At 43.1% G+C, this 15,499-nt stretch overlaps 1 protein-coding gene across 7 annotated transcripts in view; it reads right to left on the minus strand.

Annotated features, from left to right (window-relative positions):
* Positions 1–15,499, minus strand: part of TMCC1 (transmembrane and coiled-coil domain family 1) — an 80,962-nt gene that overhangs the window by 22,382 nt on the left and 43,081 nt on the right. Inside the window, exon 1 of one of the 7 annotated variants that reach the window (XM_010390295.4) lies at positions 1,826–1,983. The exons of the other annotated variants lie outside the window; for them this stretch is intronic. Coding sequence (XP_010388597.2) covers positions 1,826–1,888 — 63 coding nt within the window. The 5' untranslated portion in view covers positions 1,889–1,983. Of the gene's footprint in view, positions 1–1,825; positions 1,984–15,499 lie in introns of those variants that run through there. 7 annotated transcript variants of the gene reach the window in all.

A 15,499-nucleotide genomic window follows, 5' to 3' on the forward strand; every position in this document is an offset into this window, starting at 1 on the left:
CTTTGTCATTCCCATAGAGTATTTATTAACATTTTGTCTCCTTATTTGAAGCCCTTCTAGTACAACACACACGTAGTACCAGCTAAGATCACAGTTGTCACAGGTACGCAGTATAGCTGCTTCAGACTCCTGCTTTGTTCAAAAGCAGCATGTTTGCCCCAAGTGCTGCCAGTGCTCCTGCATTAGCACCAACTAAACCTCTAAGGTTGCTCCAAGTGGCAAACTCAGCTTGTCAAGAACAAGAAGCACTATGATCAAGGGCAGTCCCTTCAGCCCATGAACATGCCCTCCTCAGGGCTGCTGGCACGTGGCACGGGTGTCTTCGGAAACCTGGAAGAGAACACTGAGCAATGAGACATCAGAGAGGAAGACACATTCAAGGGATGATGAACACCCAGCAGAGTCAGGCAACAGAGCACCTGTCTGGAAATCCACAGGGAACACTGAATTAGGCAAATACTGAAATCACTATGCTGCTTTCAGTATTCTTGCAAAAGCCAAGAATCCTCATTGAGAACTCCATTTAGAGACAGCCCTCAGTGCAGCATCTCCTCAACACATGGTGGAAAGCTGCTTAGGCTACCCTGACCTGGCCTAGAGAGCACAGAACATGGTATTCTGTGCTTACTACTCCTCTCTTCAGCTCTCAAGAGGTGATGCAGTAGCCTGATGTTAGGTGTGTCAAGATGCAAAGCATGCAGTTCTATCAACCCGGGATGTGGAACATCTGTAACCCCCCAGGCTTTCCTACTGCTCTGTACCACCACAGTCTGTACCTCTGCAACTCAGCAACAGGCATTTCTCCGGAGAACCACCTGTGTGTCACTTTTATTATGAAGACTAATGAATGCAGTGAAACAAAGTACACATATAGAAGATACTATTTTCCTTTGGGAAAATCTGTGAGTTAATTAAATAAATGCATTAGACATACATGTTTCAAACACAACAGGAATATTATGCAACCTCTCAACCATGTCTTCTGCAGACTGTAACAGACCCCAGGTAAACCTTCAGCTATGGCAAAAAAACAGTTTGGACCCCAGATTTCTTTTTTCTTCAAACACTGGACCACAGTGCATGGGAGAGCTAACTGCAACAATTCAAAGAGAAATAGCTTCTATTTTGCGTTGCAGATCAGAGCATCAAAGACCTCACTGTCTCTCTTCAGTATTTAATAAATGGGGGAGGAGGGGAAGATCCCCTGTTTACTGTTAGAAGTAAACACCGTTTACTGTTAACTCAGACTGAAAAAAGGCAGTGCTGAGCTACACAGCCCAATGAAACCGAAGAAAAATACTTAATCATTTCTGAAGGTCACTGGCTCTATGGGAAGCAGCACATTCACTCTTTTTTTACCTGGAGAAGAATATGGTTCTGCAGTTTGTTTACTACTTCCTGAAAATACACAGCTAAAAGCAGCAAAACAAGAGGTCACATTAAAAAAGCTACCAATGCAAATACTTCTCTCTGACACTGGGCTGCATCTGCATCTCCCACCTCTTTCATCACTCACTGTATCATACAAACCAAACCCCAAAACAACCAAAACAGAAAATCCCAATAAGCAGCACCACATTTGATCTTGTTTAGGGATTGCAACACTCACTCAGACAAGAGCCTATTCATGCTTCCCAGCTTCAAAAGCAAAGAAAAGCTGTATTAAAAAAAGCAACCACTGAAATTCAACAGCAGTGCCCTGAGGAAAAATGCAGCGCTTCCAAGGCTGATGCACAAAACGAGGTCAAGTTCTACTGGAGATTTAAATAAAACAGCCAAACATGACAGCTACAACTGTTCCAGTGATGCCCCACAAGCTCCTCACCTTCGTGGGCTCGCAGAAGTCCCTTTCACAGCACACGCAGGTACAGCAGCACCACATAAACATCACCGTGCAGCCATGGGCAGCCCCGGCCCCAGCGCTGGGCACTGCCCGGGCAGCACCGCGGCCATCGGCCGGCCGGAGCGCTGGCTGTGCTGCCGGAGCGCCACTGCCGGACGAGCATGGCTGCGTGCCGGCCCGGGCTGAGCACCGCTCCTCGGTGGGGAGCTCTGCTCCAGCCTCGGAGCAGGACCAGGACACGGGATTTAAAGCTACAGGGCTTCCCAGGCGCTGTGCAATGCCTGACACTATTTTTAAAACCATACCTTTGAGCCAGAAAAATAGTTCAGGATAAAAGACAACCAAATCAGGAGCAGATCAATAGAGTCAAAGTGACACAGTTGTTCCTCAGCAACACAACATAACAGACCTGGGAGCAAAGGTCAAGCAGAATTGACACTGGAGATTCAAAGATGCACAGCAGGACATAAATCCACCTATAAACTATAAGCTCTAATTACAGCAGTGCTGAAACACTGCTATTTAATATTCACTGAACAAAATTTTCAGATTATTAGCGTGATCTCTTGGAAGGCTGAAGCTCTAATTAGAAGTAATTGTTACAGAAGGACTCCAGTACACAACAGAGCCAGCACAGCACTGTAACCACAGACTACTCTGGGGCAAGAAGAAACCTCAGAACCTCTTATCCCCTACCCTCAACTTCTTTGTCAAAGAAAACGTGTTTTACTATCATATTTAGAAGAGGTAAAGCAAAGGCTCATCACCCTGTTTGACAGCTCTGACCCATAGCACCTTAGGCTACCTAGCCCCACTCCTTCAGACTCCTTTGTAAAAAGCCACCCTCACCCATGGCTACTTCTCCCCTTGCTCTTCTTTGTCTCACTGATACTCCCCGTTTGTAGCAAGTATTATCACTCATCCAGGACAGAGACAAGATGATCCAAAGACAAGCCATATTTAATCTGAGTTTGGGATCTTCAGAACCATTGTAATTCAGAGTATGCAAGGTGCTCCCAAGGCTGAAATACCAGGAACTGCCAAACCTGACAGGAATGGAGTAACCTTTTAGGAGCTCCCTGCTGCATGAATCCTGCAGCATGTCTGCCACCAGCATCAATACAAGGACTGAACTTTCCCTTTTTAATTAATGTCTGTCCCTTTGAGGCAATGACTCTTTGAGGCTCTGACAGACATCACAGTGCTAGGCTTTGGTAGGTTTGCATTTTTCTTAAATAATTTTCTTCACTTGCAGTAATGCACAGGTAATGTGAAGAAATTCTGCACTGAAACGTTAATTCATAAAATATAAACTTCAGCAATGTAACAGAAGAGAAACTCCTGACTGACTCAAGTCCCAGGTAATCTGGAAGAAAATATTCCTATGTGCAAAATTCAGTTTTCCTTAGGAAAAGAGAGATGTAAGAGCAATTAAAACCCAAAAATGTGTTCTGTAGGAACCAAAATTAGAGGAAGAACAGCTGAAAACCCATTGTCTCAAATTATATTGGTATGTCAGGTGGCACTTCTGAAAAAGCATTATGATGAAATGGCAAGTACATTGTACAGGCCATTTAGAACAGGAACTGAGAATGAAAACACTGCACAGAGCAGGAGAGGTAATGTCTGATTCATGAAGGAGACAAGCCATGTTGGTGTGGAGATGTTAAATGATAAAGCCCTAAAAGCATTTTTGTGGTCATTTCTGTGATGTCAGAGAACAGGACATGAAGGACAATAGATGAGGAAAAAGGCAAGAGGAAGGTGGATTTCAGAACAGTCTGTGGTGCAATTCTGCGCCTGGCTCAACCGCAGTCCCCATCTCCCCATTGCCAACAGGTGCCTGGTGTACACCCGGACCCTGCAGTGTGGAACTGACTGAGGGAGCAGTACCAGCACTGCTGTCAGCAACGCTGCCCCCCTCCCACTCTGTCCTACCCTGCCCCAGCACTGGCTGCCTCAGAGCCACAGCTGTCAGCGGGTCTGAGCATCGGGAACAGCCCGGGAAGCAGCACTGTGTTAACCAAGGCCAAGATGTGCAAAGAACACGAATGAAAATGAAACTACCACCACGAACCATAATATCATGGATTCCAAACTGCAACATACTGCTGTGAAAATAACTGCAAATCCCAGTCATTTTTCTAATTCAAATCTAATTCAACTGACATTTGCATTACTATTTTATGTGGCTATTTTCAGGGTTAAACGGTAAAAGGGTCTCTAAAAATTTATCAGCTTATGGGAGTATTAGATATTGAGATTCTCTGATTCCAAGTGCACTAACAAACAACACAAAATTCAAGCTGTAAAAAAGGTTGTTAAACAGAAGCATTGGTATTAGTCACTGACCAGTACCAAACGAGGATCCCAGCCCACATCTGCCCCATCTTTGTGATCACCCACTCGTCCAGGGAATGCAGCAGAGTCTCATCACAAATGCACTGACCACATTGCACAACACTACAGAGTGTGCCTGGCTTCATCTGCTGCACCCCAGAGCAACAGGGAGCAAGAAACAGGCCAAGAGGCATCCACCCTCCTGCAAGAATATAGTGAGAAATCTCCACTAAAAAAACACTATCCAGGCTAAATGCAGAAACAGAATAATTTCTATTCTTGTACAAGTTCAGGGAACACACTGGATTTGGAATCACAATCTAACACAACAGCAAGAAATTTAAGGGGGGGAAAAAAAAAAAGAAAGAGTCACTTTTCAAGGAGACGTTTCACATTCATATGGCAGATTTCTCTCTCAGAAATAAGTATTTATACAGAGAAACCTCCAGATGCCCAAGACATTTTTTCTGTTAACAACAGCAGATCTGACTTAACAGGGATGAGAGGCAAGGATGGTGAAATTGCTCGTGCAGAAAGAATGTCATTAGCCTTATTTAGGAAGCAGTTTATATTGGGTACAACCCAGTCTGAATATTCACATAAATTTTACTACTATTCAGATAGATCATTTCACCATATAAAGCAATACACAGATCTATGAAAATCCATGAAAATATGCACATTAGTCTACTTAATATAATCAGAGAGCCTTCAAAAGTTTTAAGGCTACAGAGCAAAAAAACCAAACCCAACCTACCAGGCTGAATTTCACCTCCATTAAGAGGACTCTGTCTCACTCATCCAAAAGGAACCCATGCTTTCCTCAATGAGTTCATATGGCAACAGAGCACTGGTGTCTCATGCTGTTAAAAGGAGACTTCTATACCCACGAAGAAATAAAACCATCATAAAAAGAGCATCAACAGCTACTCTTCCATGCAAACAAAACTCAAACAGCTCTGGCACGTTGCAATCCAGCAGCAAGTCTGTGCAGCTCTCACTGCAGCAGGAACTCTGGCAGCTTTGCCACCCTCACCTTCCTTCTCTGACAGCCTCACACAGCAGGAGACAGTGGCCATTGCAGCTGGAGCCAGATGATGGCATCAAGCCTCAGCCACGTGGGGGAACACAGACATTCCAAGTGCCTCAGCCAAGAACAAAGTCTCCTAACTTGAGCCAGCACTGAGAAGGGCAGGGAAGGGATGGGACACTAAGCACCCTTCCCTGCTACAGGTATTCTCAGTACAGGGGATGCAGCCAGGGGCAGCCTGTAGCTTGTTTACATTCTAGAGTATTTCTTTCCTGAAGTTACTCAGTAAAACTGGAAAGAGGACCAACTGAAGGGGTGGGGGCAAATGAGCTTTGATGGAGCTTAAAAACTTACAGAGATTAGAGGCTCATATGACCCCTTTAACAAGATGAGAACTCTTTCCAGGACTCCTTAAAACCAAAAGGTTTTGGGAAAAAATACAGCAGGGGCTAAATCCATTTACGTGGAAAAATCTGAATGCTGCCAAATATTAAGTAATGCAAAATAGTAAGTGAGAGAGCGAGAAACTAGCAGAAAATTCAAGTTCCAAGTTGTGATCGCTCCCTTACTGTGCTGTTCCCTAAAGTGGTGCTCAGACTGTGGAGAAAAGGTGACTTCCCTGCCTTCTCCCTCACCCAGAATTTTTCACATGGGGAATGACTCAAACACTCAAGGTGCACATCTGACTGATGGGAAGACAAGCCAGTGTTAGGGCTCCTCACAGCAACAACTGGACAGTACAACCAGTGTCAAGGAAACTGGGAAAAGAAGAACGCAAGAACAACTGTTAGACGAAGACAAATCCCTGGCACTGAAACAGCAGAGGAGCCTAAAAGCGGGCTACAATTATCGGAAGGTAACCGGGCCAGCACCATAGCAGGACACCTTTGATTTGGCTCCAAGTTGTCAAGAAGCACAAGGACCAGAGGGCTCAGGACCACAGCTGGGCACCACAGGACATGACTGGGCAGAGGGCAGCTGTCCCTGAACAGCCCCACAGCAGCACTAAGCAGCACTAACCTGCTGGACCAAGCACCCGGGGGAATGTGGCATCACTGGCACTGCCAGTGCACACCATGTGCCCTTCTCAGCGTTGCAAGGGATCCAGAGCCCACAGTGCTGTGGGCATGTTTGAAAGAAAAATTGGATTCACAGTTTGCTGGTTTCCGTGAAGTACAATTTATAATTTGTCCTGTCAGTTTAGGACACTGCTGTTACTAAAGCTTCATGGCTTGGACTTCTGAACTCCCTTCCTCCCTTTTGAGAGCACTACTCATACAGCCCCTGGAATACAGGTACAACCACTGCTCAGCATGGCAAGTGGGAAGAGCAGGCACGTGCTCATGGCCCATGTGCCGGTGCTGCAACCAAATCCCTATCAGGGCGTATCCCGCCACAGCCTCTTGTGCAGCAGAAACTGGATTGCTCCATTTCATGCACAGCTACACAAAATCTGAGAGTACACTCGGAGTGATAGCAGCAGAGCTCTGAATACAGCAAGTGCAAAGCAGAACCCTCAGTAATCTGTGGCAAAAGAAATATACGGTCTGTTTATTTAATCCAGTACTGCAACTAGTCATTAATTAAGATCCTGGGTTTGGAATATCTGTTCGGACACAGGTTTTACACTTGCACAGGTCCTGCTTCCTAGGGATTCAGATGGATAACCAGAAGGCCAACCTGGTGTCTGCACACAGCACTTCACCAAACGGAAAATGAGTTGGGAGTATCAGCACCTTTCCCTCTCTTATTTTGGGCACAATCAAACTGCAAGGCTCGCAAAATCAGGGTCTGCTTCGAACCCTCTCCATCAGGTTCTTCAAGGGAAGGATGACAGGTAAGACAGGAGAGCAGGAAAGCCAAGCAAGTGGTATGAATCAAATTACAAGGAGGTAATGTGCAAGCACTTGGTATCAGCACATCTAATACCAGATCAGACACTGAGGCATTGTGGGACCAACACGACAGACGGGGGAAAAAAATAAATCAGACTCAAGACTTATGCCCAAATGATTTCACCTCTTCTTCTGCATCAAATGCAGACAAAACCCACCAAAAACACTAGACCAAGCCAGGAGACTCTCACAGGTGATGGGCCCTTCCAGTTCCATACACTGACACAAATGCAGGGCAAACACACTCAAGTAAAACTGCATGTATAAAACAGGTCTTATTAAGAAGGGGGCTAGACCGAGCCAAATGCATCATTTGGTGCACAAGGGCTCCTGTAATACAACTTCTGTCTCTACACATTTGGAACTGTTTCACACTTCCAAGTCTAGATATAAAGAGCAAAAACTTTAAGTTAGTTACATCAGGGAAGAATTCCCACCTCTGACTGTCCTCAAAGGGGTGTCTGAAAAGCTTACAAATCCTGATTACACTAAATACTAATTACAAAAAGCCAGCTGGGAAATCGGCTTCTGCCACTGCATCATTCCCAACATTTGCAAGACTAAAATTTCACACAAAGAATCTCTTCTAAATGTACAAATTAATCAGACATTACATATGGGAGATGCAGCTTCAGCACTCCCCTCCAAGGGAAGGGGAATTACAAGTGGCAGAGGATGATGGAGCAGATGTTGCTAAAATGGAGAGCTGCCCACTGGAGCAGCACAGTCCTGGGGGGACGCTGCACAGGGCTGCCCCATGCCCCACGAGGGCCAGACAGTGACCTGGCCATTCCCAGTGGGCAGGGTTGGGAGTCAATGTATATACGCATGACAACTAAAGGAAGTGTGTACACACAAGTGCATATATGAGGAGAAGGAAGAAAGTGGAGAAGCAAAGGAACAATTGCTGACTGAAACCTTAAGGCAGAAGTGCTTGCTTGGCAGCCAATTTTAATCAAGTATTACATCCAGCAGCTTATGCTGGGATGTGTGTGTTAGGTTTTCATTTTCTTAACTCTTGATACTCACAGGCATGACAGCTTCTTAGGTTTATTGCATAATTTTTGTGCTTGACTCAATCTGTGGTTATACATTATAAATACTTTTTCATATCCAAGCTAAAGATAAAATAGGTATTTATCAGGATCCCTGTGAAAGATACAGTATATACATTAATTTTACTCACTTGCAACTGTAAAATAGTATAATTACTGCAAACTTTGTCACAGTTTTCAAATTAATAACCTGTACTCTCTAGTGTGTTTTTTTTGGCCAGTTCAACTAAAGATGAATGTGTTAGGAACTAACTATGGAGCGCGTGAGCTAAAACCAAAGCCCATCAAAATCAGCTAACACTTCCAGAGTTCAACCACGACTGCACCAAACATGAGTCAATGCATTTTTAGAACTTCAGAAAGAAAACATTATTCCTAAAGTCTAAAGAATTTGTAATTCTCCTGATCTGCTTGAAATGTAACAAGCTCAGCTTTCTTCTAACTGAATTAGGAAGGAAATCCTCCCTAGATAAATCCCAACCAGCTGTATTTTCTACCCAAGTACAGAACATCTGCCCCACAATGCAGTTCCCAAGGACAGCCAGCAGGCAGGATGATGTTCAAGCAGTTTAACTCCTTCACTGAAGCACAGGTTTCCCAGAAACATGGCTCTTCAGGGACTCTTTTGCACCTATAACTGCAAACCTTATTCTCTATATGGCATTTGAATCCATCAACAACAAATGCCATCCTCCTTCCCTTTCAGCAGCTCACTCCCACAAAACAATTAGCTTCTGTGACTTTCTCAGTCAGGGAAAATAGAATCCTTAGTGCCCAAGCTGAGACAGATACAGGACTTGTCTTGGAGATGTTTCCCTCCAGTCTGGGAAGCACTGCATCACCCAAGAGTTAGTCATATAGCCTTTACAAGAAGGTCCCGGTTTTACAAGTACTGTTTTCCTTGTACTTGAGGCAAAGGGATCTTGGTCGCACTGCAAACACAGTGTGATAAAGTACGGAAGAGGAAAGGAAAATAGGGAAGAGAAAGGGACCTCATCTGCTGTGCTCAAGAAAACTTCTAGATCCACAAACAGGTATTCTCTCTCAGGAAAAGAAACCTTTCTCCCTAACTTTTTTCAAAAGCCCTACTACTGCTTTCAGGACAAAGATGATTCCCTTAAAACCCAAGGACTTTAAAATCTAATTTGTCAGACAAATGAAAGATACCTTTAGTATAAAATGACACAACGTGATGATAGTCTGCAGTGAAGGTTTGAAATGGGCCACATTAGCTACAACTTCTCAGCTGGTAAAGCACTAAGCCTTCGGCTAAAGATCTTGGAAAGTCAACTACTGACAATTAATGCTGAAAATATGTTCTGATAAGCCATTCCAGCCCAGGTTTTGTGTCCATTTTGCAGCTGCTGACAACCTTATAAACACCTTAAGATGAACTTCCTCTCTCGGCAGGAAATATTGAAGCCTCCACTGTCTCACTGAAGATGAAGAACCATTAAATCAAAGCCTGGCAAGGAGTGGGAAGAAAATAACTGAGTTTCGAAATAATTTTATTTAAATACTCGATTGAATCTTTGCATCTTTTTCTGCAATATATGATATTAAATATTTAAGACCTCTCAAGTGAACTGCATGTTCATTTTTTCCAGATACAGAAATCAGTTACAGTTAAATTTGAATTCATAATTTCACTACATTTCCACAGAACTCCCAGAAAGGGAAACATTTAGTAATGAGATTTCTATCCTCTAAATTTACCAGTCCATACCAACAAGATGTAAGAGTATCTACACAGCTCATTAGTTTACAAAATTTTGCTTAAGTAAGCAAGTGGAACAGTTAAATGACTTGCTACCATAAAGCCTTAAAATGAACACAGATTACTGAAAATTCAAAGCCAGAAGATTTGCCTTTATTGACTAGAACTTTGTATAGCCAGTGAAGGCTTAATATCCCAATGGCACTCCTGGATCAATAACCTCAGTGATATGAGGCCTCTTGCACAAGGCTTCCTGCTAAATTCTGTGGTGATTAGTAAGTTCCTGCACAGCTGCAAGACCCCAATCACAGATCCCTGGTCTTGATCCATACTAATCCCGAAACTGAAACCTTCCAGACTGCTCCCACACTTACTGCCCAGGACAAGGGCTAAAGCCACCTGAACATTCTGCTGGCATATACAAATTATGAACTTGTATGTGATTATAAATGCAGCAATAGCCTAAATGTACGAGGTACCATTTGGGCCAGAAGCACTTTAAGCTAATACATTATTTAACATTTACCTTCTAATTTAAGATCCTAGACTTCAAAGTCACTTCATGGAGCTGGAGCTCCCCTCCTCTGCACACATCTATTGGAATAAAGCCAGTTTTGACTATATCTGCCTTTTGCAGATTTCCCTCAGAGGATGCTCTGCACAGGACTTGCTTGCTTTTAACTAGTCACAGTTTCTTGTCCCATTTTTAATCACCAGAAAAAAAACAGCCCTTTCTTTCCCCACACCTGTTTCCAGAAGTACTCAAAATGTTTCCATTAGCACTTAAGTGGGGGGGGGGCAAGAGAGAGAGAGAGAAAGGTTAGTTCATAAATCCCTGCATCCCACAGCACTCACTCACCATACTGATGGGACTTCTTATAACCAGTTCAGCACAAAACCACTACTGTGAGCAAGACCATGGCAGGCTGAGACGATGCACTTTGGGACTGGGGTACCAACAAGGGCAGTCCACAGCCAGAGCAGCTATCACCCAGCAGATGTCCCCAGGGACCATACTGGAGAGGGAACGGCTGCATGGATGGGCAGGTTACCCTTTAGGACGTATCAACACCAAGGACATTTTCCAAGGGCATTCTCGCGATCACTGCTGCATCAAGCTAACTCTCCCACAGTAACAATGAGAGAAATGCAGCTGCTGCCTGCCAGATTGCTACTAGACCAGATTTGCATAGATGGTTAAATGATGTCTAGTTAGAAAAGGACTTCTCAGTATTTATAACCTAGTCTCTCTAGGAGACACTAAACAGTTTGTCTATTCCAGCTACTCATGTGATGATCCAAAGCCTCACTTTAATCTGTTAGTACTGATTAAGCGCCACTTCCAAACATAGAATGGAACTTTAAATAATTACATCCAAAGGGCATGCAAAACTGCATTAAATCCTGCCCTGTCTCCTTTCCTTTCCATTTTTCCAGGTACGGGAAAAACTGACAAGTCCAAGATGACTGCCTGCACATTGGTCTGGCATGAGCAGCCGAGGGCTCACCAAAGGCTGCTGCTTCATGGTCACTGGGATTTGCTTCCAGTCACAAGGGAAAGCAAGGGGAAAACAAACTCAAACTTCAGCAGACCTGCAACCTGCAGCAAGGGCTTTAAACACTTCTAGTCTTGTTTTTTTAATAAGCAATGAATTGGTTAATCTGTTAGAAATCTGCATATAAAACATGATCTTCTTCCGTCATGACACAAAAAATAAAAAATAAAGACACTTAGCACACTATCCAGCATAGGTCTGGCTCAGCAGAAACCACAATCAGGGCAAAATGCCCAGTGTGCATAAAGGATTAAGTTTATCAATAAAGCAACCTAAAAACTGCAGAGTGATAAAATGGAACATTTCCAAGTAGGCTTGGTTTGTCATTTCTCCATATTGCTGGCATGAACATCACCAAAGTGTTTGATATGTAAGTCTAACTGGTATACAATATACACACTCCCCAAAAAACACATTTCTTTTAGTCTTAATGCTCTGTTTTCCCCAATGACAACTTGGGAAGGTACACGGCTGTGGTTGAAATCACTTTAATTTTCTTCAAGCAGAATTTCACTTGCCAGTTTTCAGTTTTGCTGCACATCTGTAAATCAAATTGATTATTTCTACTTATCATGTAAAGTTTTTTGAGCTACCAAACTTCACCTTCTCACATTTTCATATTATTAAAATATTAGAAAAAAAAATAAACCACAAAAAACCAACCAAAGTTCAAATCCACAAAAAACATCTTCTCACTTTTCAGCAACTGTCTTGGTGATTGAGTTTTACCATTCAGTGACTGAACTTAATTAAAGTGTCAACACAGACCCACACAGCTGCTGTGCACAGCAGCAGTACCTGCAAATGTGAGTCGTCTTGGGCACCGCATATGCGAGGCAGGATGTAAGATTCAAGATTTTGTTTCTACCTTGCAATGAGCCTAAAGTGTGCAGCAAGCACAGGACATGATGGGTTACTGCAGCTTAGCTGACACAGGCTTGTCAATTCAATAACATACCTGAGGCCTTACACTCACTAAGGTGGCTTGGATATACTGAATTTGACAGCTCTTCTCTCAGCAAAAAAGTGAAAGATAATCTTCGAACACGCTTCTTAATTTCTGAAGGAGCTTCATGTCCACAGTGATTTCCAGTTGTACTTCCCCTGGAAAGCTGCATGCTTTGCTTTCTTTTTGTTTGCTTCTCAATGCTCTTCTGCCATGAAAGTAACAAAAGCCACAGTGTAACTGAAAATTTGAAGCTGTATTTGGAACTTGCAGAATCTACAAAAACCCTAAAACCAGAAAAGCCGAAGAAACCCACTGATAGCAGTACTGAAATTCAGCAAGCCCATCTATCAGACTTGCATGACATGATTCACGAAGTAAACTCTTACATTATACAGCTACAACTAATAATGCCACAACAACTGGCTGCAGAGGAAAGCAGATTTCCCCTGAGCCATAACTAAGATGTGAAGACATTCTAGAGAAGGCACCTTTCTTCCAGAACACCAAACCAAGACGTGAATGCAAGTTATGAAGAGAGGCAGTGACTACGCAGACAAATTCAGGTAAAAGAAAACATTGTTGATCATGTGAGTTTTGGAGCAAATTTTGAACAAAATCAGAGTTCTGTTTCCGTGGACGCTCTGGGTTCATGATGTGCAAGAGGCTGGCAGTCAGTGCCTGGCACAAAACTGTTCACATTTATTCCTTTTAAGAACAAAATATTGAGTGACTTCACTGATTGATTATCCTAGAAGTCACAAGCTCTGACAAATCTTTGCTCAGAGTGATCCTATCCAGAGGTTTACAAAATTACCTTACACCAGACCATCATACGTGGGCAGAGTGCTGTATATTGATCAAATGCTCTCAAGGTACGCTCAAGCACAACACACTGACAGAAAGCAGGAAAGTGCTCCTTCTCGCAAACAGAGGCAGTTGACCACCACAGAAACTAGCACTTGTGTTTGAGTGTTTTCAGGTTATTTTGTCTTCTGCATCAGTCCTTCCCAAATTAACATCCCCTTCCTTTCAAAATAAATATTGTGATCCTAAACTCAAAATGATGAGCCCAAACATTGCTAGTGAAGAAACAGCTAAACTAATGTTGTCTTTGGAATAGAGTTCTTGATAAAGCAGGAAGCACGCTGGCTTTTGTATTTCTCTTTGATTAAAATTCTTTTAACACTACAGACTGCTCAGGAAGATACCACTGTCTAATCTGCTCTGTCAGTTGTCTCCCATGTTACACCCACTGCCAGCACTGTCTGCTGGGGCTGCGTTATGCACTTGGACATGGATGTGTTGTTCCTACCTCTGTCCTTATAGGTCTTACTCAAAATACTCTTACCTAGTGTTAGCCTTGAGAGCACCTCTACCTTCACTCTTACAGTCAAAAACCATCCCTCCTGTACTGCATCCTCATTGAGAGACTTCAGCCTCAACTCAGTTTTTTTAAGACTCATTTTCATCTGGGTTACGACCATCTCTTAAGATGTTTCACAATACAGGGAAATCTGACTAGCAATTGTTCAGGGTATGACCCTTGTTCCAAGAACATGGACTGCTGTTTGCCCAGGAAATTTTAATGGCTTCTGCTCCAGGTTAATGAAGCTTCCAATTGATAATATCCCAGTAATTTAATAGCTTGGTTGATGTGAACATCCTGAACATAAATCATTGTCTTGGGTTGATATTTCTTGGTGGCCCTGGTACAAGTAGAATGTCAAATCAATATTTTTTTTTAAATTACAAATACAAAACCAACCAAACAAAACCCCAACCAACCAACCATCAAAACCCCCCAAACAAACAACCACAAAAAAACCCACAGGAAAACAAATGATCCAGAAAAACCAAAACACACACTATACCATCTTACTAAAAAAGAAAAAAGAAACCCTCCACAACTCAAAGTTGTTTTCAACAACAAATACATAATTCTTCCTTGCAGATGACCTACAAAAGAGTTTTTTAAATATGTAACACTGCTATTTTTTCCATTGACAGCTTATAAAAGAACAAACATAACATGTCCTTTCTGCTATGAAACCTCTTCCCATTAACCCATATTTCCTTCAACTGCTGGAATATGAATAGCAGGAAATCTGATCCTTTCTGGCTTTGTTGGAGAGGTATTGAAGACCCAGATACTTGCAGCTAAGCTGACAATACAAGAAAGCTCAACTTTTAAAACCAAAGTATTAGTCACTGCAATAAAGTATGTACCATAAACCACCTGAAACCAGACTGACTAAAAATGTTTCTTCCTTTTAAATAGATCAGTCAACACATATCCAGGCACCTTAGCCTGACACGGATAATGTCCCCTATAAAAATATAAGAACCCTTCCCTGTAAGTGGCAAAAAAACCCAAAAAGCTTATGGTTTTCCTTCTACTCCCAGCTCATCTTTGAATTTTGCCAGTGGCTCTACACACTGGGCTGGCTGCTATGCAGAGCTCCACAAAAGACTCCCAAATAAAAAGAAAATAGTTTGAATGCTTTTAGTATTTTCACATTTCTTTGTCCCAACAATGCAGCTCTGTCCTCTGGGAAGGAGCGTGCTCAGGCCGAACACAGAGTGTTATTTTCCCCATCCCATCCCCGTGGAGCGGCCCCGACGCACGGTGCTGCCCCGGCTCTGCAGGGACACCCACAGCCCACATCCTGCTGCAGCCTGGGACAGGGCCCTGTCCCACCACGGCCAGACCCCCACAGGAGGCAGAACCTGCACCCAACAGAGCTACAGGCCCAGGTGACTGGAGAGGGAAAACAGGGAGATCAAACCAGCACTGATGACAGCAGCAATCCCAGCAGGGACTGGATTTCCTCTACTTCTGCACCAAGAGGAGGGAGCTCCTGGGAAGTTCACCATTGTTTTCTTCATGAAACACCCGATTTTAAAGTTAACCAAAATATTTCCACTGAAATAGGCAGGTAGACTTTCAAAGACCAGTATGTTTCTCTCCTGCAGAACACGGCGTTTCCTAGAACTTACTGTCCTGATAAAATGCAGCCTTTAAAAGCTAAAGAGGTCTTAAAAACTACTAAAACTTCATCTCAGCCATGTTTCTTCTGCTGTTCACATTTCCTGTTGTTCACTGAATTTATACAT

Source organism: Corvus cornix, chromosome 12, assembly GCF_000738735.6.
Source record: "Corvus cornix cornix isolate S_Up_H32 chromosome 12, ASM73873v5, whole genome shotgun sequence".
Taxonomy (NCBI): Eukaryota; Metazoa; Chordata; class Aves; order Passeriformes; family Corvidae; genus Corvus; species Corvus cornix.